The following is a 25,501-nucleotide window of genomic DNA, read 5'->3' on the forward strand; positions in this document are numbered from 1 at the left end:
CCTTCGGCTACCTTTACCTCTCAGGTGAGAGAACGAGCGAAGGTCCTTTTATATATGAGAGCCGGCGACGTAAAGTAATTCAGGTTACTATTTCAAAGGTTAGTGTCTCTATGGTCATTTAGTTTTGTTGGTGAAGCTACGGAAAATCTATTCAATGATAGGGTTGATTGATTTTGGCCGAAGTCAGAATAGAGCAATATGCCTAACCAGAAGTGTGTATAGGATTGCAGTATTTGGCTTGTATTGTTTGCACCGAATTCCTGGTGCTGTAAGCGTTTAGTGTTTACCTTAGATAAATTCTGAAGTTTTTGTGGTAATACTGTGAAGACTTGATGTTCTCTGCGTTGAATGACTAATTGATAATCATAAATTGAACGTAATTCAGTTGTAGTTTGTGAATCTAGTTTCAAGGTGTCTGGCTGCGGGGTTTAGATTTTTCCTTTGGTTTATTTTTAAGTGTGATTAAGTTATTTACTTTAGGCTCAACTGGACTCTGGCTGGTTGCTATGAAAAATCTTGGCATTTTGGTACCTTGATATTAGATATTAGCTGTTGTGAATAATTTATTGGCCAGATTAATGGTTCCGACGTAGTCTGGATTGTTCTTTGTCTAGATTTTGAATGGTCGTCAGGATCAATTTTGTTTCAGAAATTACTCTTCGTAGTAAGGTCGGAAAGCGAAACTGTAGTTATCGTTAAGCAATCCAAAGGTATTGCAGCAAGCGTTTAGTTATACACTGCCGCTCGCATAACTGCCTTTTGTGAAATGTCAACTATTTAATACCGATGTGCACGAGTGCTTTTCAAAACTACCTTACAGCGCCGAATGGATGTTTACGATGCATACTTGTTTTGTTTGTTCCTCAAAGCAATCTGGTTTAAAGTTCTGACAAATGTTCGTTTTATTAGTATGGTCTGATGCAATGCAGGGTTTTAAGTTGTAGAATCATAGTTAGTTTTAATTGCCCACGTGACATTACCTGTCTAGTCGCTGCCAAAATTGTTTCGCCCCATTTTTCCAAGGATTAAGCCTATAGGTGAAATTGGGTGGTAAACTTTATTTGAAAACCCCACAAGAGTAAAACTGGTTAACTTTTAAGGTGCATCAATCCGTAACATAAGGTTTTGAGTTTTTAAAGTAATGCTTAAGGTTTTTCGTGACTTTAATCCTTATTCTTGCGGCTAATGTACTTACTGGTTAATTTTCATAAATGTTTTGTCTCTAGTAAAGAGCACTCTAGTTTGTGCCATTGATGTACAATGTGACTGTTGGGAATGGAGAATTTAAAGTATTAAGGTGTAATGCTGGTGGTTTTTTTTTTTTCTATTGGGAAAGGTGAGGCTGGTGCACTTTAGTTTTTCGTTGTGGCACTGACAATTGCTTGTCACTTTGGTGTTTGGTTGTAAGCTACCTGGAAAGTTTGTTGGTCCCTGTCAACTTAGTTGGTCACGGGAGGAGCTTCTTAGCACTTACTGCTTTCGACAAAAGCTAAGTTTTGTACGATTAATTCTAAGCTTACAGATAAATAACCTGAATATTAACCGTATTTTGTGTTCTTTATGTAGAATTCACTATTGAAGGGTAGATTGTAAGTTTGGATACCAGAAATTATGGTTCTGGAGATCTGGAACTAGTAAACCGAAATAGGTGCTAGTAAGGTTGTATGAGGTGCTCATGCGTCTTTATCTGTAGTTCCATTGTTGACGGAAATTTGTAACCATTGCATTTTTTAACGGCCATTGATGTCACAATTTCAGCAGTTCTAGTAAGATAATTAATGTAACTGGGTAAAGTGTTCAGTATCAAATGGCTATTTTAGAAAGTGGGTAGTAATGACTAAGGAAACATTAGGATTGCAGATTACACATTTCGTTATTTACTGTTTAAATGAGTCTCCATGGCGTTAGGTTTGCCAGGGAGTTAATGCCCATTCAGTTTTTCATTCGCATTGAACTTAATATAAAATTCGGGCCAAAGGCTAAGCACTGGGTCCTATGAGGTAATTCAGCGCTGAAGCGGAAATGTACGGTTAAAGGTTTGAAAGGTGTAACAGGTGGAAAACTTCGCAGTTTCACCATGAATAAATTGTTACGAGAGTGGAAAGTAAGATGGAAGATAGAATATGAAAGGAAGTACAGTAAAAGTAACAAAAGGTTGCAGCTAGGGGGCGGAGGCATGCTGCAAAGAACCTTAGGTAATGCCTACAGTGCACAGCATGAGGTGCACTGATGGCACTAACCCCCATGGGGATTTTTTTTTCTTTAAAGCTTTCTGAACTTAGTCATCCATGGCATACCGGAGGTGGTCTGTGGAGTGATGAGTGTGTATGAAGGGCTCATTGATTGGAAGTAGGGCATTCCATACTATTTTAAGTGCATTGTAAGTTTAAAGCAGTTTTCTCGGCTCGAAACATTAATTTAGTTCCTTGGTATCTTGGTATGGGTGGCATATTCTTGAGTGGTCAAGAGTTCAGGTTTTGGATTCTGCTTAATCATTTTGGGGCACTTTCTGATGTGTGAGCTCTCGGATGTTATATTGCAACAGAATATTAAGTGTCAAATTTTCTTCGATATAGCTTTTTGCGTCCTAGATAGTATTCATAGATATGAAAATTAACGTGCCACGTTGAAAAGGGTATTTTCTTTAGGATACTAAGTTTAGCTTAGCTTGCTTTTGATAGGCCTACTGGGCATTTTAACAGATCCTGTATTGTCAATGGTCTTTTTGATAGACTTGCTGGGCATTTTATCAGATCATAAATTGTCAATGGTGTCTTAAGTATGTTAATTTTTCTTTATAAAACTTCCGTATTCGGTTTGTGGATTAACTTGATTTAAAGTGATTGGAGCAAGTTGATATTGGATGTTGTAACACTTGGCTGTTCGATTCGCTGTGATTTTGGGGGCTGTTGCTTGACAGCCAGTTAGGTGCCATTACTTCACTGAAATTTGTTTTAGGTGCAAGGCCTATATTTGGAGTTAAGTCCTTATACATTCATACTTTATAAATTTTAGTCATAAACTGGATCTGTCATGTTACTGGTGGTACATTCCAGAGGTGGCTGGGGAGTCTCACTTCATTTGTCGTTTTCTTGGTTCTCCTTAATGTAAAACTGGCTTAAACAGCTTAAGTTAAACCCCAAGTTTTAATAATTTACACAATTTCTCATGGTCCCATAAAGGCTTGCTGTTAATGTTAATGAGTTTTCTCATTAATTTTTTAAACGTAGTTTTTATTTAGCCTGGAGTGCTAACGTGATAACTTAGTTGTTTGGTGTGATTTAAATTTTTGGGGGGATTTTCATGGATTGCGTACCCAAAAGGTAAACAGCTTTACTCTTGTTCTCGTGGGACAAATACTTGGTTAAGTGCACTGACTTTAAATTGAAGCTTCCAAAGAATATAGTAGTCATTAGAAAGAAATAGTAAAATAATGAAGAGAAGCCACCTATGATAGAAAAAAATCATTAAAAAGAAAATAAAATGCACGGAAGAGTATTATGGTAGTAATGCATAGCATCTTCGCTTGAACTTCTGAAGTTCCAATTGAACGGCATCCTCTGGGATGTTGTTCCACAGTGCCAACGGTGTAAAGAATAAAGGACCTATGGAACTGAAGTTCGACAGCGATATCATTTACTGTATATTGGTGCTGCTGATCAGTGAATCCGGTTGCTCTCGGCAGGTAAAGGGGATCAAGGATTGATTGTGAATGTGAAAGACCTGTTGAAATACAACTTATGAAAAAAGTAAAGCAAGAGACCATCCGTCGATGGTCCAAGTGAAAACTGCTACTAAAACTTACCACCACGAACCACTAGAACACTAGATCTCAAAGTGGCAGAAGCAGACCTCCACACCGGAGAACAGTATTCTAGTAAAGGAAGCACAAACGGCATAAAATAGGTTTCATTGATTTTATCAGTTATGTTTTAAGTTATGCATTCCTGGTTTATAACCTGGATTTAAATTTCTCACTGTCCATGGCTTAAGACGTTTTCATGACGTCTGGAGAGAATTCGTATCATGAAGTAAACTTGGAAAGTACTGGTAAATGATCCGTGATTTCGGATTTCTGAGTAAAGTATTGAAGTGATAACATGGTAGTTTTCAAAGTTTTTATTCTCCAGTTCCAAGACTAAAATTCAAGTTGATTGTTATTACTGTTATGAAATGTAAAAATGTAAGACAAACATGCTTTAATTGAATGGTTAATTAATCTGGATACTACATTGAAATTCTCACTTAGGGTGTGTTTAGACTTCGAGTATATTAGTATTTTAGACTGTGGTACTTTAATTTGGTAATACACCCGCTTATGACGTAGTCTGCTGCGTACATTTAATATAGTAGCTTGTAAGGAGTATTCACGTTGTTTTTGGTAGCTTTTAAGTTCCAGATCCTTCCTTGTCCTTGAGCAGGATTGATTGTTGGTGGTTTATGTAGACTGTTTTAAGAAAATCTTAAAGGGGAAAATGTTTCGATTTTGTATATTTCTCAAATTTTCATAGTTAAAAAAGGGGCTGTTCTTTACTGTTCTAATGTTCATAGAATATTTTAAAATCCCAGTCTTTGAAAAGTAAGTTTTTTGTCAAAGACCTAAGTGTAAAAGTTCCTGATAGTGGTTTTCATTATAGTGCAAAGGGCGACAGATATAACTTCCTTAGTTTTGTTTTTTTTTTCTCAATAGTAAGTAGTATTGTTGCTGATGCCAGTGCTTTAAGTGAGAATTATGTAAAGTGCTTGTACCGTTGCCTCTATTTCAAGTAACTTTTTTTTAATGATCATTCAGTCATCCTTTCAAGATTTTCCTCTAAGAAATTTGAAGTACTTGTAGTTCGGTCCCCTTGGTAAGGACTGATTCAGCAAATAAAGTGAAATTTTTATTTTCTAGTCTTAATTTTTAAGTTTTCTGTACACAACTTTTTGATGGCACTCTTCACCCAAGAGGATGTTTTCTTAGCTTTACTTTTTCAGCTCTAGTTCTCATACCTTCGGTTATGCACTAGTAGGTCCAAGAGTTGCGAATGGTTTAGTTTTGGGGATGAGTGACTAGGGTAGCTGCCCCCCCTAAAAAAAAAAAAAAACCAAAGACTAAGTATTTCACGTAACTTTCACAATACTCTCCCTAAACTTCATTCATAAACTGATTGTGAAAGAAATGGAAAGTAGGTATTTAATGCGTATAGAAATGTTTTTGGTAAAGCAAAAATGCAAGTCTCTAACCATTAAAGTCACGCTGTAAAGTGCAATGCTACTGCAGTACGCGTTTGCTGTATTTCCTTGTTTACATCTAAGCATATTTTGAGCAATGCCACGCTAGTTTGCCTGGCTGAATAGTTTGAGCTCCATCCATAGTTTAAACCTTCACACAGTGCAATGTGCTGTTTACTTCTGAAACTTGTTCCTTGCTATGTACAAATTCATGCTTTAGAACTTGGTGCAGATTGAGAGATTTGCGTTGTTCAGCTTTAGCTATCAGTGGGATAATCTTGGAATATTCTGCTCTTCTCCTGCACTAAAAGGTAATTATTCATTTTTACCATGCAAAGTGCCCCATTGCGTGGCTTTATAGCAGAATTACCATGCCAAGTGCCCCATTATGTAGATTCATAGCAGAATTACCATGCAAAGTGCCTCAATGCGTGGCCTGGTAGCAGAATTTCAGAAGTCTGTTGATTATGTTCTTGGATTTTACTTTATTTTGCATGATTCCTACTGATGCCAGAATTAAGTTGGGTTTTTAAACGTAATATTTGACTACAGTCGCAAGTTTTTTTGGAGGGCTATTCTTACTATTTGTTCGAACAGAAATGTTAGGTTTAGTATTTACTAATGCATATATTTAAAGTTGTAATGTTTGTACTTTTAATTCTGGAGTAATTGCGATGTAGGCTTTTAGGCTGTTTTAGGTATATGGCAGTGTTCATTGTTGTGCAGTTATCTGTTACGGCTAGCGAAACGTTTGGCATAAAATAAACAGGTTCAAAGTTGACATTGATGCTGAAAGAAGTATGGGATTTTAGTAAACTTTGCTTAGCAACAGAATTAGCATGTATAAACCTACTATAGCTAGACCTCAGGTGGGCTTATTAGTAATGAGGTTGAGCTTGCAAAATACCGCAATTGAACATTTACTTGGAAGGCTAACAAAAAGTAAGTTTAAATGAGTTTGGTAAAGGAGGGGGGTTGGTGGGTAATAAAGGAACGTATGCAGGCCATATGAAAAATCCTTAATATTGGCTTTCTAATCTTAGATTTTTATTAGTGTTTATCCATATTTCGATTTCCGATTAGAGTTGTGTGAATGCTGAAAATTCTTTTAAAGCTTGAATTTGAATGCTTAACATATATAAAAAAGCATTTGTAAAAATACATGAACAAAAATAGGCAGTCAAAAGTTCTATGAAGATTGACAAAGAATGTTTTTATCCCTTCATAAACTGTAATGCCATTTTAGTTTTGGAATTGAAATTTTAAATTTAAGCATGTTTCAAAAATGTTTTTGGTAGTTAACTGTTTTATAGGCTAAAGCCTATAGCTTTAAATTACCAGTTTTTTCCTAAGTGCCTCAGGAGTAACTGGTATTTTACTTTCCAGATCTGTACTCCAGAATGGACAAGCGAAGCAGTCTATCGCACGTGGTATCTTAATGTTCAACATAATGGAATCTCCCAAGATCTGCCCTACGTATTTAAGGGTCTTGAACACTGATTCAAGTAAGAGATGTAACAAAAATCTTGTTTAAACTAAATACAGTATATTAATAGTTTAGTCTTGGGTTTTCTTGTCCTTTACCTGGTGTTGGCCGATGTAGCTTCTGAAATACTCTTCGGTGTAAGTTGTGGTGTCTTAACACTAAAAGTAACTGTCACAAGGGGAGCTTAGGTAACCTTTGGGAGAAACTTTAGTTTCGAATATTAAGTTTTTTATATAAATTTTTTCAATCACTGAACACTCGACCTTGTCTATTGCATACAGAAAGCAGGAATTGTCAACTTGAACAAGAAAAATTAATGGTTAAGTGCTTTAATACTGAATGCTGAAGTAATGTATGATGGAAAAATCTTTGCATAAACCACTGAAAACTGATGGTTATGCAGAGAAAATTGTAAATGGTAGTTTTTTTAAAGCAAACTTTACAAAAAGAAAAACCATGCTTAGTTGAATGACGTTCATCAGCAGCTAGTTTTAAAAACGTAATATGAATTAAATTATGGCTCACAAAGTGCCCAGAAATAGCCTGAGAAAAATCTAGGACCAGATGATGGTAATTTGGAAAGTATTTGTCCTTCAAGGTGAGAAGGTACGTATGAGTTAAATATGGGAAGTCGTAGGCTAGAAGTGAAGATCTAACAAGCACTGAGTTGGATATACATAGTTTGTAGTCTTTGCAGTTGTAGCGGATTACTAAGGGACAGTAGTAAGTTAATGTTTGCAAGGAAAAAAACTTGGAAATTTTTCATGTAGTTCTGGTTTAGATAATAGGTCAGAATGTAAGAATTGCTTAAAGCAAGGGATAGTGAAACCTAGAAAATACAACTACAGTAATTGTTCTGAGGAAACTTCCAGGCTACTAGTCTAAATCAGCTACCGGACCTGGGCTTTGATGCTTCAGGCTCAACTTATTTAAAACCTCTTAAACTGGTTTCTCATTTTTGTCTTTAAACTTCCATGTGAGGGATCTTTTCTTAATGCAATACATATGCAGAACACGCTGCTCACGCTTTTTCTAATGCAAAAAGTTTGTGAAACACACTGCTCAGGCTGTGGCAAGACGAGGCCTTTCTAAGTATGACATATTACGTGATTATCGTAGCCTCCAGTATTGGTCCAGTTAGTGGAGTACATATCGTAGCCTCAAGTATTGGTTGTTAGTGGGTCAAGTGTTGTAAAGGCCCACCATCCCCATGATTTTATATCCTTCTTTTAACGTGTTTTTTTTCCACATTTTTGTATGTGGTAAGCACGATGCCCTCTTTTGAAGGACTTTGATTTGTCTCTGGGGTAGACCGCAGTCTTGATCGGCTGCCCTGCCTGACATCGCTTAGACCCCGGTAGCTCACGTACATAGGATTTTGGTAATTAAATCCCTCTATTGAAATGCTGATTTCCCTCAACCTCGAAAGACAACGGTACTTTTATCGTTAATTTCTAATGCATGGCTGTTAGGTTGGGGCCACTTCAGAGGAACTGCTTACTCATGATGGGCTTAAATAGCTGCAGTAAGCTAAACTAGGATTGACAGTTCATTTTGTTACTTTCCATATCAGGTGTCAACGACTGTGGCTTAATATTTGTTTCTAGTTACTCGAAGAATGGAGGGTGGGGTTGTACGGAATTCTGATCACTCTAGAATTAGAATAGCATTCGTAATTGTGGTAGGGTGAGGTGAAAGTCTATTATGCTAAGCTCCTAGTGCTAGGTCTGATGTTGACTGACTGACGACTTCCTAAGCACGTAAGCAATTAGGGTATTTAGATATTCCTAGGGCAGCCCGTAAGGTAAGTGTACATCAGTCTTATAAACGTAGTTTGGTGGTAGACAAGGGAGATAATTTGACAAAAGACAGGTTAACATTCTATCAAAAGCCTGAAAAATTGATTTTAACCCAAAATGGGTCATGGTAAAAGCTCGACGCTTGATCCTCAAGTTCATATTGTATTTAATGAGAGCTGAACAAAAACTATTCTAATATTTAGCGTCCAATAGAGAACACGTTACATATGTAATAATTGAAAACCGTTGTATCTGCGGCCATATACTATAATTCAAACTTCTTAGACTGCATTTTCAGGTATGATACCCCAGTATAATCCCCCACACTATAGGAAAAAATTCTCCAAGCTTTGAGTTGCTCCTTGTCCGTTTTTGCGATGTTAAAAATTGAATAACCAGCAGTGCTAAAGTTCTGGTAAATTTTAGTCATTTTCCGTAGAGGGGCTCGTACTATCGGTGAACCTCACGCAGTGCGCCGTAGGCATTACTCTAAGCGTCCATTCGTCCCTTATCTGCAACCCCGTTCATTCCTTTCACTGTACCTCCATATTTTTCTTCCATCTTTTTCTCTCTTGACGATTGTTTCATGGTGCAGCTGTGAAGTTATCCGCCTGTTACAGCTTGGAAACCATTGATTGTAACCTTTCAGGGCTGAATGACCTCATGGGTTCAGCGTTTGGCCACTGGCCTAAATTTTTTATTCAGATTCCAGTTCCACATCCTCTAGTTTACATACCCACTGCATTCTTAAACATTGCCATCATATAGGTAGACGCAATATGCAAATAAAGTGGGACTTGCATGCTAGATTCATACCTAGCTTCCAATAGCCTAATAGGCCAAGTGAATATGCGGAAAAAGACTGAAGTGTCTAGTAGAAAAAAGTTCCAGAGATTGTTTGCCATGTTATATGAAAACTCAAAAATAACATTTGAGACCTACAGTGACAAGTTTACGTGAAGGGATCTCTTAAGATGTGCTCTCAAACTCTTGGTTTTGACTGCCCCAGCCTTCAAAATTCGTAGGCAATGAACTTTGTAAGGTCTGGTGAGAAATCCTCTGAACTTTTATTACAACAGTGGTGTGTTTGTGAAAAAACTTTTCAAATCATTAAAGAGAAAATGGTGTATATTCTTCATAGATCATACCAGAAGTCTCATTTTACTCAAAAAGAAAGCTAGTCAGAAGAGATGGGACTAACTTTGTAGAACATTATGCAAAATGTAAAGTCCAAACAAAAGACGTATACAGACAATATTAAATCTGATTGGATTCACAGTGCAGTTGTTTGAAGACGTTTGAGGCAAAACTATCAGATCGGGTATCGGCGTATACAGCAGAGCTGACAGCTCTATTCCAAGTGCGTACCAAATGAATTCTCCTAATTGGACTTGACACATGATGTAGGGAAATAACGAGAGGTGGACTACCCCTTAACTAGCCAACAACAAGAAATATAATAGCGTCAGAAGCAGCATAAATTATTGGGCATTCTCCATACAAACAGTTGGCAAGAAATTGTTTTACGCTGGCTGAAGGCTGGGCACTCGTACCGTAAACCCAGCAGTATATTTTAAAAGGTAGCAGTGTCCGTGTGTACTCGCTCTAATGAGGTATCAGTTGAGCATACTTTGGGGCTTTGCGTCAAGTGCAGTTACCAGTGATGGAATTTCCATCTTAGTGGGAACTTGTCTGAAGTTTTAGATGGTGCAGACATTACTGCACTCATCATTTAAGATTAATTTTAGATATTAAATTTAACTTATTTTCTATTTTCTGAATGTACTGTACATATTCTTATTAACCTAATTTGTCAATTTTCATTTTATTGTCATAACCATAATGAAAGTATAGTTCTATATATCCATCTTGGACCTTTTCTGCAGACTTCAGTTTTTCTGCAGAAATAACTGAAGCAGTCCTGTTGTATCAAGACTTCAGATGTAAAAATAATTAGCACTGAACTAAATACGAGCAGCAGTCAGTTACTATGAGCCAAACTGAAAAACAATTACATTTAATCTTTTGATACATGGCAGCAGTCAGTTTCTATGAGCCAAACTGTAAACAATTACATTTAATCTTGATACATTTCAACTGTCTATACATTGCATGAATATTAGCCAAAAGATACTTTCAAAATAGAAAAAATGTATCCCATATAACTTGAGTTTACCGAACAACCTTAATGTTGCTATATAGAGCACCTGTTCTACCAGTTTGAACTGGGTCAAATAAATGGCTCAACATCAAACGCTGTTGAAAAGATAAGAGCCAATTCGCACTACTGGGCTTGATGAATATGCAGTGGAATACGTAAAGTACGACCCGAATTTATCGGTTCAAGGTGAAAGTGGCAGACTTTCACTTTACCACTATTTAGTAACCAGAGCGCTATAAAGATTCAGACAAGTGACTCTTGCTAGAGTTTTTAATAAACTTATAAAGTCAATCCATCACCATTCAGAGACAGGTACCTTAAAAGATGTGTCCGGATGGTGAGCTTTAGTTATAAAAAAGTGGCGAGTTATGAAGGACAGCGTGGCCAGATAATTGTTCTATTCATTGACAGTATCTATCGCATATTGTTCCATGCCTGTACAAATCAATTGCGTTAAGAATGTAATGTGACACTATTCTGAATCAGTTGTTCTTTCAAGAGGATGGTCTACGATTCTGACCAAAAGTTATTTTCAGGCAACGAGTTTTGGCTCGCTCTACCGCAGGTGGCTTTTCTTGGCATTAGGATAAATATTTTCTTCCAAGTCAACTGTTATTTTTTTTTTATATTTGTAGTTTAATTTTTCGTATTCTGTAACCTGTCAAACCAATAAAACGGTTTATAATGCATTTCATATTTTGTTCATTAGATATAATAATTTTCTTACATTTCCCTGAATGTTTAGTAGCGTTGATTTAGATAAGTCTTACTAACATAAATCTCCCAGTTCCACCTGTAGACCCAAGATATTTCCTCTCGAGGATCTTCTGGATCTCTGTCCTGTCCAACCATTCCATCTACCTCTCTTCAATGCGCTGAATGACCAAAGTGGCCCCAGTGCTTGGCTTGTCATCCTAAATTTTACAATATCAGATCTAACCATTTAAAACCATACAGTTTTTGAAGTTCTTGAAAACATGCATGTACACCCTTTTGTGTAAACAATATTCTTTCATTAGAAAAATGTTTTAAATCACGTGTAAGCTAGAAACTACTTATTGTGAAGATAGTTTTTTTTTTTATTTTGGAAAGTTAACCGTTAAAATAGACCCTAAACTTAATGATTTGGGGGTCTGCGCTTTTGACAAGTGCGTAGCCAAATCTGATGAATAATGAAGACTCGATTATGCTCTTTTGATAAGTAATAAAAAATTATAATATGTAATAAATACCCTATTATGTAGCTTACGCTTGAACATTTAACATATCCCACAGCTAACAGAGGTTCCATATAACTTGAAGCCTAAAGTAAACTGTAGTCATTCAAAATAATTATAATCTAAAATGTTTCATATCTATCAGTAAAGCCTAGCAAAACACCCATCATAATCATGGAGTTGATAATTAAAGTGTAGTTGAGGGTTACTGTAGTTTGCTGTATTGGCATGTGGTGTTTGCACAGTATAGTACTATATGTAATTCTTGGGATAAAATTTCATGTAATGTGAAATATCTAAAAGCACATAACCATTAGTTAATGACCCAAAACTCTGCAATATATTTCAAAGCATCCAGCAACTTATCAGGAAAATGCAATTACAAAAATATATTGGTATTGAGGATTAAAAGTAATGACAAATTAAACAGTAATTTTTAAATTAGTTTTAATTACAAAATATATGGTACAATAATTGTAACACAATGTAAGACTAGTTTCCAGCCTCCAATTTGCTGCAATTTTTGTGTAGTTCCAATCACACCTTGGCAACAACTTATTAATGAAACATGGAGGCATGGGCAGACTTTTCTAAACTTGAAGTTTGAGATAAAAGTAAAATTCTTCGAGAGTAAATTCTTAAAAGAAAATAATTACCCTTCTTAGAGGGTAAGTTCTTAAAGGAAATAGCTACCCAAGGTTTGCATCAATAATCACAAATGTTCTACCATTACAAGAACACTACAATAGTCTCAAAAGTACCAATTGATTGTGACCTGTTCTGTGTTTTAGCAGAGGTTTCCAACTTTTATATTTGTTTTCAATACGAAAATACAGTAAAATACATTTTTAATTTATATTTACAACTACACATTACATATTTACAATTGACACTATGGAGTTCTAAAATTACCAGTACTTTATATGGTATGAAGTACTTTTATATTCATCTACTACGGAATCTATCATCATACATTTATAACAGCTGATTACAGAGGCACGTAACACAGTGACATTATTACTCCAGATAACAGTCACTACCACAGTCAGACATATCACAAGCATAATACAAACACTGTATGGTTGCTAAGCAGTACAGAGGCTCAAGACAGTGAAGATATGGAGGAATGAGGGAAGCTCAAATAGTTAGAATACTAGGTCATGAGAACTGCTTTCATTCAAATTGATTTTATCATGGCCACAAGGAGCAGGTCATGAGGAAGTCTTCCAAAAGGCTGTCGACCTTCATACCAAAAGGAGGCCACTCGCACAGTGCCTCGCCGTCGATATCCTAGGTAGTTTTCACATAACATCTGAAAACAGAAAAATTAATTGATGCAGTAATTTAGTGTTTCAAGTTGTTTGGAAATGAAATAAAATATGGCTCACCTGAAATACTGACATCTCAATATCTTTTTCAGGAATTAGAATCAGCATAGACTTTAGGAGCTTAGAAAAAAACATTTTACCTGATTGAGAGGATTTGAGTTTACAGTGAACACACCATGATACTGTCTTGTTTGAGATACTCTCAAAAGTTCCTTCTCCAGGTGAAGCACAAGTCTTACATTATCCTGCAATAAAATGGTGAGTTATTTATTGTTCTGTGATTGTAACCTGTTGGAAAAACCCTTGCACAGTTTTGGATGGATTAAGTTATTGCTGATGTTTGCATAAATTTTTAAATTTCGATGAAAATATTTAATCAATGGGTAACTTATAGAAAACTGATTTTGCAACCTACAAGTGATTGATTTTATTATTGATATTTTAAATTTTAACAAGGTCCTTGATGACTGTGACCACCATTAAGGCCAGACAAACTAAATTCTGAACAGCAGCTTAAAAGTCGAAGGAACCACTACATTGCACACTGTAAGTACTGTAGTTCATAATTAAGTCAGAAAAAGTACTGTACAAGTTAACGCACAAGGACTGGGACTTCATGTTACAATCTGGTATGAGCTGACTGAGAAGAACAGGACGAGACAACATACAAAGTATGCTGTCTTACAGAATCTTTCATTCTCTGTTTTGGAAAGCTTAAGCGCAGAAAGCGCAGTTGTGGAAAGCTTAAGAGCAGAAAGGGTAAGAAGTCATTTAGGCCTTAATAACGAAAACCTTGAGGGATTTAAATTTTACCAAGACAACCTAAGATGGCTGTTTTAGTAAAATGTGCATGTGAAAAATTGAGTGCCATATGGATCCAGAAGGACTGTAGTCTTGAGTAAGCAGTATCAAAACTCAACTTCAGGAATACCATAGTCCAAAGGAAAGAGTGGAAGTGCATCAGCTGACAGAACATCTCGAATGGTCCAGTGTATCCTCTCTGGTGGAGAATGGTCCAGTGTATCCTCTCTGGTGGAGAATGGTCCAGTGTATCCTCTCTGGTGGAGAATCTATGCCCGACCTCAACGATCAAACCTCTACCTTAATTATGACATTAAGGGCTAATCTCTCGCACGAGCAGCTGCTATTGCTGGCATGTCATAAATTAACAGGAAATTAAGTAAAGCGTGCATTCTAACAAGTGCACCCACACAATCTGATGTATTGAAGCCAATGCAGATGTCTATGGAATTACATTTACTCTTTGGTGTATAAATGAATCATGAAGATATGTAATGTGATCAAATGGCAAGTACTACAAAGAAAAAGTGAAACAACGGAGGGGTTGTTAGGCCTTTCGACACAATGGTCCTTTACTGTACTAGCAGACTGATGAGAAATATAAAAGTTAGTTTACAATAAAGCTCGTATAATTGACAGATGACATACAGATATCCCTAAGGATGGGAATTATAAAGGAACAGATGCACATGAAATCCAACACAGTTGAAGAATTAGTGGACCTACCAAAACAAAGGTAAATCTTTGAGAGGTTTTACAAAAGATTAGGCCCTACGGCTCGAAAAAAAAGCAAGTAGTCAATTAAAAGATTATACAGGGGAAGAGACTGACCACCAGAACTGACCTTTTGTTTTGGTAGGTCCACTAATTCTTCAGCTGTGTTGGATTCTAAGTGCATTTGTTCCTTTATAATCCCCATCCTTAGGGATATCTGTATGCCATCTGTTAATTATTTGAGGTGTATCATAAACTTACTTTTATATTTATCTTATGTTGAAAGGCCTAGCAACAACCATCCCGTTGCTTCACTTTTTCCTTTGTGGCATTTACCTTTATTTACTCATTGGTGAGATACATTTCTTCGAGTAGACAAATTCTGCAGTCCTTCAAAATTCATTTGCATCCTGTAAAATTTTTATTTACTTTTCTTTATAGATCTGGATTATATACAAATCAAGTTGACTTTAGTTACACCATGTGGCATATCTCCTGGCAACTTTAATGAATCTTTCCCCAGACCTTTCAAGGTGGTTCACTTACTATGCTTAGGCCTTGATATTAAGGTAATGAACCTTCAGTGGATTTATCATGGGTTACACACATACTGCCATGTGAGAGAAGATGTGTGTGAGACCAGTGTGTTCCAGCTAGTCATTGATAAAAAATTTTACCCAACAACTTGAACACAGTTCTCAGAGGTGGTAAAGCCTTCACGTATTGAATTACTAGTGACTACAAGGATATGACAAGGAAGGCATAAACAAACCAGAATTAGGCTCCAGGTACAATAACAGGCACCTATCTTCCTTGACTGACTTATCTATATTGCTACTCCACCAAAGTCAAGAACATAGCAAGCAATCTTAGTGTCGTGGTTTATTGTAAGGAATTGTACATAACAATGGAGTTTATGCATAATCAGTAGAGCATGATGTCCAAGTACCATTCATTTGTGATTCATCAACTTGCCAGAAATGCCTGCAACACTGACCAGCACTGGATTACCATAACCCAGCAGAAAATTGTAACTGCTCCGGTACCATGTGAAAAGAAGGCAACGACTACATTTTGGTTCAAACAACTTACAGTTTAATAATGCACTGAAATAACCTACTCCATCCAGTCAATGTATAACATGCAAGCAGAAGACCAGACCATCATAGGGAAAGATGGGATTTTTTGAGCCACAGAAGGACACTCAACTAGGCCTGCCAGCACTCTTTCCAATTTGACTTTTCTCAGAAATGTTGATTATATACTATAATCTACTGAGAAACGTTGATTATATACTACAGTCTATATGTAGCATGTATTTGTCACTGTATACCATTATTCTTGTCTCCCATGTCCCATGTATATAACATTGTATATTGATAAAAGGCAACTGTATTCTTGCCTCACATGTATGTTGTTGGTAAGTGGCAACTGAAAACATTGAAATCCAATGCCCAGCAGTATGCTGCTTCCCTTCTCTGAGTTCGGTTGCTCACACTCATTCTTTGTTGTACTATAACACTCATTCTTTGTTGTATATCTAATAAGGAACCTACATTTTAGGTGGGCTTGTTTCACATCGTGTCCAAACCAACATGGCGCAGTAAGGAATCACAGGAAGAGGTTACAAAAAGCAAGCGAAGATAAGTCTGTCTCATACAGCAAAAGTAAGAAAACCAACAGAGGACCATATACTAACAGTTACCCGCTTGACTTTATTTGCTGGTAGGTACAGTGTACGGTGGTGCTAATGAGCCAACTATTGCCAATATTTCACACACACACTGCACTTAAAATACTGATACTGTACACAGAATTTGTTTTAAGCCTGTGTAGGGGTAAACAGAACATTATTCACAATGGATTCTCCACGTTTTCAGGATGAACGTGACAACACCCCACAAGACCCTGTCTACCATCTACAGTCCCCAGACGATGGTATCCCAGTCAGCTGATTTCCTTTTGCTCATAAAATACCTGGAGAAATCATGGATCGAGGATCATTCCAGGACCAGACAAGAGGAGAAAAAGAGGAGAGAAGAAGAAAACAGGAAGAACTGAGGGTCCAGTGACAGAGAGGGGAGGACAAAGTTCACAGGCAACAGGAAGCAGACCGCTACAGTGGCTTCTGCCAATGCTAGGCCTCCCAGTACAGAAAGCCCCAGTGTGCCTCCTACCTCGCCACCAATGGGTGCAGCGACCCCGTCAGTACCCCCTCCACCCAGCTACAACTTTTCAAATGTATTGGGAATAGCGACAATTATTCAAGTCATAGTGGATCTGTCCAAGTTACCCAGAGAGCAACAATTAATCCAGATGAGGATGTGTCTTGCCTTGGAGAGACAAGGGATCCGCAAGCACACCCTACACACCGGATTAAGTGTCAACAAAGTCTTGGATGCCCTTCAAGAACACATCAAATGCCTTTGCAACCAACAAGAATCTGCATCTCAGGGAGCTGCTACTCTGCAAACGGTTAGAAGGGGACTCTGAAAGACTTTTACATTCAAGGACATTGCAGAGGAAGTAGACATCTGTCCTGGTAGATCTGCAGTTTGTAAACAAACCCAGATGAAGATAATCACCCTCATGGGAATCAGGGATGATAAACTGACTGAAAAACTTAGCCCTTGACACCAACACCTCTCTACAGGATTATTATCAATGTGAATCAATCTCAAGGAACATGCCATACCTTTCACTATCAATGCACTTCCCCAGATATCATTTGCCTTCCTGGAACAAGTCAAGGCAGAGCTCGAGTTCATGGTGGATCAGGGTATCATTAAGTCCGCCAGTGATGAATCCTCAGACTGGTGTCAACTGCTTGTTGCAGTACCTAAGGACAAAGGCGTTCAAATCAACGTTGACCTCATGAACCTCAACACCCAAGTAAAACGCTCAGCCCGTCCATCAACCTTACCATTGTCTAGCATCGGCAGTGTTGATCTGAAGGCCAAGCTTTTCACTGCAGATACCCTGCATGGGTACTGGCAAATGCAACTTGGGATTTGTGGCCACAGGAGATGCCTACTGCCTTCGAGGAGATAAGGCCCTGCGAATTGCATGAAGGTAGTCCAAAATATCCTGCTGTTCGACAAGGTTTTCCCCAGACATCTACGCCGAATCCATGAGATGTTGACGAGGTGCCATAAGTTTGGCATCACACTTAGGACAAATTTGTTGTTGCTGCCTCCAGTGGATTTCGAATCTCCAAGGCTGGCATTTCAGCACACCCCGACAAAGTAGCAGCAATTAAGGATTTCCCTACACTGATGAACTTGATGGATCTTTGTTCATTCGCTGGGTTTAGTGGATCAATTGGCCGACTTAACGCCTGAGATAGTTAACGCAGCTCGGCTTCTCGGACCCCTTTATGAGCCCCAAGCACGCATTTGTATGGACTGCGGATCAGAATGGAGCATTTTGCCGAGTGCAGACTGCCCTGGCTAGCCCACCAGTCCTTACCTCCTTTGATCCAACCCTCCCAGTTATCCTATTGACTGATACTTCTTGACTCAATGGACTAGGAAATGCCCTTCTATAGGACCTCGCCAATGGAAGACTCGATTCTGCTTAGTACAGTGTGGCTCTCGTTTCTTCACAGATGCTGAGATGTGCTACACCAAAATTGAGTTGTTATCCTGTACCCTGTGGGCTATGTCCAAATGCAAACTGTACCTGATAGGTCTTCAACATTTTATGTTGATGACAGACGGTTGAGAATTGGCACCAGTGGCCAACAGTCACGCCCATTGGATGATGTCGAGAATCCCCGTTTGCGTCTTGAGGAGAAAATCTCACTGTATCTGTTCACAGCTGTGTGGTGTGCTGGCAAGCAGCCCGGCATACCCAACGCCCTATTGCATGCCCCCATCAGCCAGCTTACACCACAGGATGTAACCGACTGTGTTGAGCCACATATATCAGGACCATCACCACCACTCACGCAGTGGCCCAAGAAGATGGGTGAGGACTTCGACAGGATTATTCAAGATCTTCGTGCTTCGGCGAGGGAGGACCTATCATACATCCGTCACTGAGACGGAGTGCTCTCAGGATTTCCGGCCAATCATTGCAACTTAATAATTTATTGCTCCCATTCTAGAAACTATGGGACAGCATCTCAGTAGCTGCTGAACTTGTACTTTATGGAGTAAGGATTGTAGTTCCTGCCACCCTCTATCACGTTTCCATGACAGTCACAGAGGAATAGAAGCCACAAAATGATGGGCACAACAGACTGTTTACTGGCTAGGAATCGACTCTGACATCGCAAGTATGTCCAAGCTTTTGAGCCTTACCAGGTCTTACAACCTAGCCTCCAGCTGGAACCTCTTCAAAACAACGACCATCCTATTCTGCCAGTCTGTGTTAGTGGACTTCTTCAACATCGCAGGGAAGTCATTCCTTGTCGTGATCTGGCTGACCTATGGTTGCCCCATGCTACAGTGACACTGCTGCCTCTTCAACAGTAAGGATCTTCTGCAGACATTTCAGGGAGGTCAGTGTCCCACTTCGCTTCACGACTGATGGTGGACCTCAATTCACCAGCTGCGAATTCAGGGATTATAGAAGCGAAGGAGAGCACTTGTCTCATTACTTCCCCGCAGTCCAACGGCCATGTCGAGGCCGCTGTGAAGTATCTTATACAGAAGATGGCACCCTCTGGCAACATGGACTGTGAAGACTTCAAATGTGTCTTGGAGTTGCGGATCTCTCCAGACTTCATGGGCTGCTCCCCTGCACAAATCCTATATGGCCACCTACTTTGACTGAGGATGAGAGGGCACACGGGAGCATTTTTGCAAGAATGACTCAAGAAAGCCAAGGACTGCGATTGCTGTGCTGCTGCCAGAATCTCAAACTTGTACAGAGGTCTTACAATCACCATTCATGGCCCCTACCTAGTCTACAAGTTGGACAGTCAGGATCCTCGATCCAACTTCTCAGGTTGGGATCGTCATGAGCCATGGTAGGTCAAGGGACTATGAAATACGTCCTCCCAGCAGACGAGTATACCGGAAGAACCAATACGTCCTGTACCCAGTACCAACCCTTGGTGCTGACCCTCTACCCCACATCCCTGTGGACCTTCACATAGACACAAAAAGAGTCCTCCAACAGCTGTCCTGTAACCCCATGTAGAACTCCCAGGTTTTCCAGATGAAGAACCTGCTCGAGATGGGACTGAGTGTGAAAGGGGGGGAGGGAGTTTTAGATACTATAATCTTCATACAATGACAAATGTTACAACAAAAACTGTACAAGTATACTGATAAGTGGCAACTGTATCCATGCATTGTCCTTGTTGCACTGTAACCTTAACTAATAAAGAACCTACATTGTAGATGAGCTTGTTTCATGTCTCGTTTCCTCAGCAAGCATACTATATAAACCACTCAACTACAAGAAAAAATAAAATTCTGGACCTTCTATTTTACCAGTTGTTTTGTAGTGTAACTGTGAGGTTTTCCTCCTGTTACACCATTCAAAACTTTCTACTCCCAAATTCCCTTTCAATACTGAACGACTTCACAGGGCCCAGCACTTTGCCTTTGGCCTAAATTCTCAATGCTCCAATTGAGGACCTTGCATGAGAAAAAATGATAATCCAGCAAAAATTTTATCCTCTAATTCAGGAAAGATTAAAAATTTCACACTGACCAAGACTGCTAGCCAAGGCTCCCTATTATATACCAGAAGCCCGAGTGGAAAAGGTTGATAGCAGAACAGTTTGACTGGAGATACCATCCATATACAAAGGGCATGGTTGGAGCTGTTTCACACTGGCAAATATTGTCAGCCCTGTTCCTCATATTAGAGCCAAAGCCCAAGTGGAACAATCTGATAGAAGAAAATATGGGGAAAGGGAGGAACCTCACAGTATAACTGTAACTAATGCTTGTTCACTGAGGTCCAGATTTTCAGCTGGATTACCTATTAGATCAGACTGGAACAAACTGATGGCACAACAAAATAGAAAAGGGAAGAATCTGAATGAAGGCACCATAAGCAGAGGCCATGTTAATTATTTTACTATTCCTGAACAATACTTTCAGGCTGGTTCCCTATTAGACCTGAAGCCTAAGGTACTGGCAAGCTGAGAGCAGGACAAATGAGGAAGGTGAAGAGTTTGACTGGAAGCATCATATTCAAGAGGGCATGACACTTTTGTATATACTGTAATCTTATTCTCAGGCAATTTTTATCTGTTACCTCAATCCACTGTCACTCTCTCCATGTTGCAACAGACCTTCAGAACTAGGTTGGCATGCTTATGAAAAATGACTTTCAGCCTACTTCAACTAGAAGTTCCTGTAAGCAGCTAACATTGTATGAGGAGACAGTTATGTACTTTTAACACACTTAAGAGCATTATTTACCCTTTCAATCCCCAATGTCAATCTTCCAGGACATGCCTGTGATTTATGCAGAAATGAAGAATTCACAAGTCATGGCACCTGTGGCTGTAACAACCCACTGAAACTGAGATTAAGACTTCCTTCCAGCTGGCTACAAACATTAAAACTTCTTCAGCCATAAAAAATCAATAAACCCAGGAATGTGCAATATACAGTTAAAGTAGAGGCCAGCAGAATGTACATTAGTTTAGCAACTCAACTAGATACAGAAGAAATTCAACTGAGCTCTACCAGAATAGTGTTGGGTATTCTATCACTGATGAAGTTAGTGCCAGATGTTGCCTGGTAAATTATTTTGGGCTATGGTGTTCCACAATAATTCATCACTCTCCCAAATAACTGAGAGGGATCTGAAATGATGGCAAAAGCACACTACTATATAGTACATTGCATCCCCTCACTTTGTCTCCACTAAAATACCTTTTGTTCATGTACTGTATTCCCTATAGAATGATTGGAAATGAACTATTATAAGATGAAAAAAGTAACCTAAGGAGAACATGTCAATTAACAGCCCAAACCTTTTCTGACTGGCACTGATGAATTACCACCACAACAATCAACTAAAATGACCAAGAAAATATCAGCTTCCAATAACTATTCTGTGGAGGATTTTAAACCAGCTTCCAACAGCTATTGTGGAGGATCATAAACAAGCTTCCAACAGCTATTCTGTGGAGGATCATAAACCAGCTTCCAATAACTATTCTGTGGAGGAAGAATGAATGTCTACAAGGCAAATTTAGCAATTTTCTACTATAATGCACAAAGTTTGCTGCTTTGATCCAGCAGCTGCAAGTCATCACCTCTCATTTAGGGAGAGGAAAAGTGCATCTGAATCCACCATAGGAGAATTTCAACAAGAATTCAGTGGTTTACAAGATCTATTGAGAAGCCTCCAAAGAAAGATACCCACTGCAACATCACAAAAGTAGGACTCCATGTGTAATCACTGACAGATTGGTCCTCTAAGACTCTGTCATTACCCAAAACCTAAGTGTCTCAGGCATCTGAGAAGAAACTAATCACTGTGAGACAAAATAACAAGAGCAATGAATGTCCCAAAATGAAAACTGAACAAGGAAAATCATGCATATTCAATTTAGTACTGCTTGCAAGAGTATGTCCTGCATCAGGAAAGTAGATAATTTGATGAAGTAATATCAGAGAAATAATCTTCACCAAAATAAAGATAAAAAGTTGAATAAAAGGAGATAAATTGCTTGTCAAAGGAAAATTTAGGAAAATCCCTGTTCAAAATTACAAGCAAAAGCTTGTTTACCAAATGGCTACAGCGTTTCTATGAGCTTACACCCAAAAAGATATAAGGATCTATTATTAACTAAAATTATAAAACCCTCAATTTGACTGGATAGAATGCTGATGTGTAAGCAATAAACCATATTACCTTTGTATGCAAAATGTGTTCACAATGTAGTTTTAAATTTCCTTATTTTCAGAAGGACCAAAAGCAGCCCAAAGAGAACTTTTTAATAGATACAGTTGATATTAAGAGACCACTAACAATGTGATCTAGGTCCTGTTTCCTTGGAGATTGCTGCTGCTACTAAGGATGACGAATCTAGACCAAAATTATCTCTACATGTGACATCTCTGGAAACAGCAAAGTCATGGAGCCTCTCGAGAACCTTGCTACACACGTTTATCCTTTGTGCTAGCTAAAGAGGAGGTTCAACAGTATCCTGGAGAATTTCCCTCGTGATGCAAGGATCATCCACATACACCAGTTTGTCAGGGTACAGTGTGATCAGTCACTCTGTGTAGCTCCCACTGACACACTTGACACGAATTCTGAGGCTAATATAAGTGTTATCAGCTACATCAGCATCTGTATAAGTACTTTCCACATTGTTCAAACTGTTCAAATAAACTTTGAGATAAGCTTGTGGTATTATTCTGTCATAAAGGTGGAATCAACAAAATAAATAGTCTGTTAGGCATGTTGGTTAACTTAAAAATCTACTTTACATGCCACGGTCACAAAGGTAATAAGAGATATTACCCTTGAAGCTGAGCTTAACGGTATATCTAATAAACTTATTTATCTAAAATTAATATATTATTATGGCAAGCATACTGTTATGGAAAATTTATAAATTCACTTTGGCTACACTGTCACAGCCAATAGGATAGGCTATCTTTAGTTAAGTTTAATGGTATGAATGCTAAAGTGTACATGTTTTGTATAATCATTCTAACTACTGCACTGCCTAAGCCTCTGCAAGCTCCCAAATAGAGTGTTGAATATATAAATTAATAATTATACTGAGCACGTTCATGCTATACTGAAGTTGACTTCAAAGAATACATTTTTAGAAGAACTATACCTTAAGAGGCTTCTCTGAAGGGTCTCAAGAAAGCTCTAATATGGCAAAGACAGCATTTATATAGGCTTGTAGATGAATACTACTGTACTTGAGGAAACAATTACTGGATTATCCACTCATCTGGTATGGAGTGAGTACTGATAGCTCACTAGCAGCAGCTACAGTTGCATTAGTGGCTGTCAAGTGACATTCCCTTCAGTGATTTTGCCCATGTCACTGACAGATGAAATGTGTAAATTTCCAGAGAACATCTGTCATCAGACTGCTAATGGTAAAGAGAACTCTAAATCGCTGTTCTTGCAATGCATGATGCTGAGAGCCAGCCATATTCTGGACTGTTCAACCATGCAAGAAGAGCCTACTTTCTCAAGTCACCAAATCTTCCAGTAACAGACAAGGATACCTTAACATGTTGCTAGGCTGAAACAGGTAACCTTCCTGCTTGCCTTAAACCCTCTTGAATTAATGTACACTGACAAATTAAGAAGCACTTTCATATGTTTATATAATGCTGGTTAACAATGAAGGTACATGCTGAAATATTACTCATTGTTTGCAAGAATATGGGAGGTACTGTGATCCAGTGTCTAACTACTCAGGTAAGTATTTGCAATGAATACCAAGTTGTATCATCTTCCATGATAGGCCAATTTGCTTGACTTTCCAAACTTTGTCATCACAAACCACCTCCATATTTCTCCATCAAAGGTTCTTGTTCTATACTGTCCATGGCTGTTTAATGCCACAATGTTTAATCTATGTGACTCACACGTTAACACTAGGAAATACCATTCAGTAAAAGCATCTAAACAGGATCCTGCTAAAGTACAAATTAGAATCTCAACCATCACAGTTCCTCCTGATATTTCTCCATCAATGGTACTTCTGGTATCATCCAGTCCATTAATGATCAGTGCCTTGACATTTTAAGCTAGAGGAACATCATTAACAAGCAGATAAACCAGATACAAGCTTATTAAAGAATGTTATGTACCAGACAAGTTACTGCAAATACTGCTAGACACCACTTTGTATCTCCATAAATGCTGTGTTCTTCAAGGGCTTGAGAGGAAGCCAAGTCATATATAGCTCTGCTTCAAGTGTACGAGGTCTTAGCCAGTGGTATTTCAAGAGGATCCTATTTGGCAGTGGATTGCAATCCACCTCACACACAGCAAAGGCATAATGAAAAACTGAGTGGCAGGTTTTGCCACAAGAACACTATGGTTTTGCAAGATCAATCCACTTAAATGTCAAATCTGCAATGCAAGACTAACATGCCATGAAAATTCTTTTAAGAGTCTCTTCAAATGGAAGCAGCAAAACTGGCAACTGCTACATATCAAGAATATTTGTGAAGTAAATGACCCTGGGTAGCATCTCCTATTCTAAACAAGAACTGAAGCATGCAGCTGCTAGATGATTTTTAACCAAACCAGGGGAAAAATCAATCCTCTGTGCTGATTAGTCCTAGTCACTTAAATCTAAAAAACTGACCATTGCCTACAAAACACCCTGCGAATGACCAAATGAAATGCACCATCAAGTATTACTGCTCATGATGCATATGCAACTTAGTCACCTGAGCAGGACTGAAGGGTTGTTACTGTGCCTCTTCTAAACCAATCTCCATCATACTATGGTCTCTTTGGCCCACATGCCTGCACAAAATCTATGGAGGCAATTAGTTGCCATAGGGTATCCATTCCATTAGATGGACTAATATCCTCCAGCAACTACATAAATCAACACATCTAAATAGGTCTGCCACTAACTTTTGCCTAAATAGACATGGAATCCTTTCCTTCCTACCTAGTGCCTCCTTATGCCTAAGTCACATTTAACCTGGTATCCGGCCAGTGAGCCCGATTCCTAGGCACTGGCTAGCATGTACAGGTTGGAATAAAAATTGCCAGATAGGGCTGACATGGTCTCTTTGAAAAAGGGCCCACTAGCAGCCTTTACTGGCCCAGGGGGTGGCCGGCCGGCAATTGCCCAATTTTCCTGG

At 38.5% G+C, this 25,501-nt stretch overlaps 1 protein-coding gene and 1 long non-coding RNA gene across 3 annotated transcripts in view; one reads left to right on the top strand and one right to left on the bottom strand.

The window, feature by feature from the left end:
• On the top strand, window positions 1-23,397 carry LOC136831251 (uncharacterized). Of its 2 annotated transcripts, XR_010850810.1 has the most exons (5): window positions 1-98; window positions 6,601-6,719; window positions 13,298-13,463; window positions 16,284-16,445; window positions 16,601-23,396. It is a non-coding gene; the product is annotated as an uncharacterized lncRNA (long non-coding RNA). The 2 variants fall into 2 exon arrangements; XR_010850809.1 differs by having other exon boundaries at window positions 16,284-23,397.
• The window catches only part of LOC136831250 (beta-alanyl-bioamine nonribosomal peptide synthetase ebony-like), an 81,337-nt gene continuing 68,146 nt past the window's right edge, over window positions 12,311-25,501 (bottom strand). The window contains exons 8-9 of the mRNA XM_067091314.1: window positions 13,346-13,450; window positions 12,311-13,189 (exon numbers count right to left, since the gene is read on the bottom strand). Of these exons, the coding sequence (XP_066947415.1) occupies window positions 13,055-13,189; window positions 13,346-13,450 (240 nt within the window). The 3' untranslated portion in view covers window positions 12,311-13,054. The remainder of the gene's footprint in view (window positions 13,190-13,345; window positions 13,451-25,501) is intronic.

Source organism: Macrobrachium rosenbergii, chromosome 48 (assembly GCF_040412425.1).
Source record: "Macrobrachium rosenbergii isolate ZJJX-2024 chromosome 48, ASM4041242v1, whole genome shotgun sequence".
Classification (NCBI taxonomy): Eukaryota; Metazoa; Arthropoda; class Malacostraca; order Decapoda; family Palaemonidae; genus Macrobrachium; species Macrobrachium rosenbergii.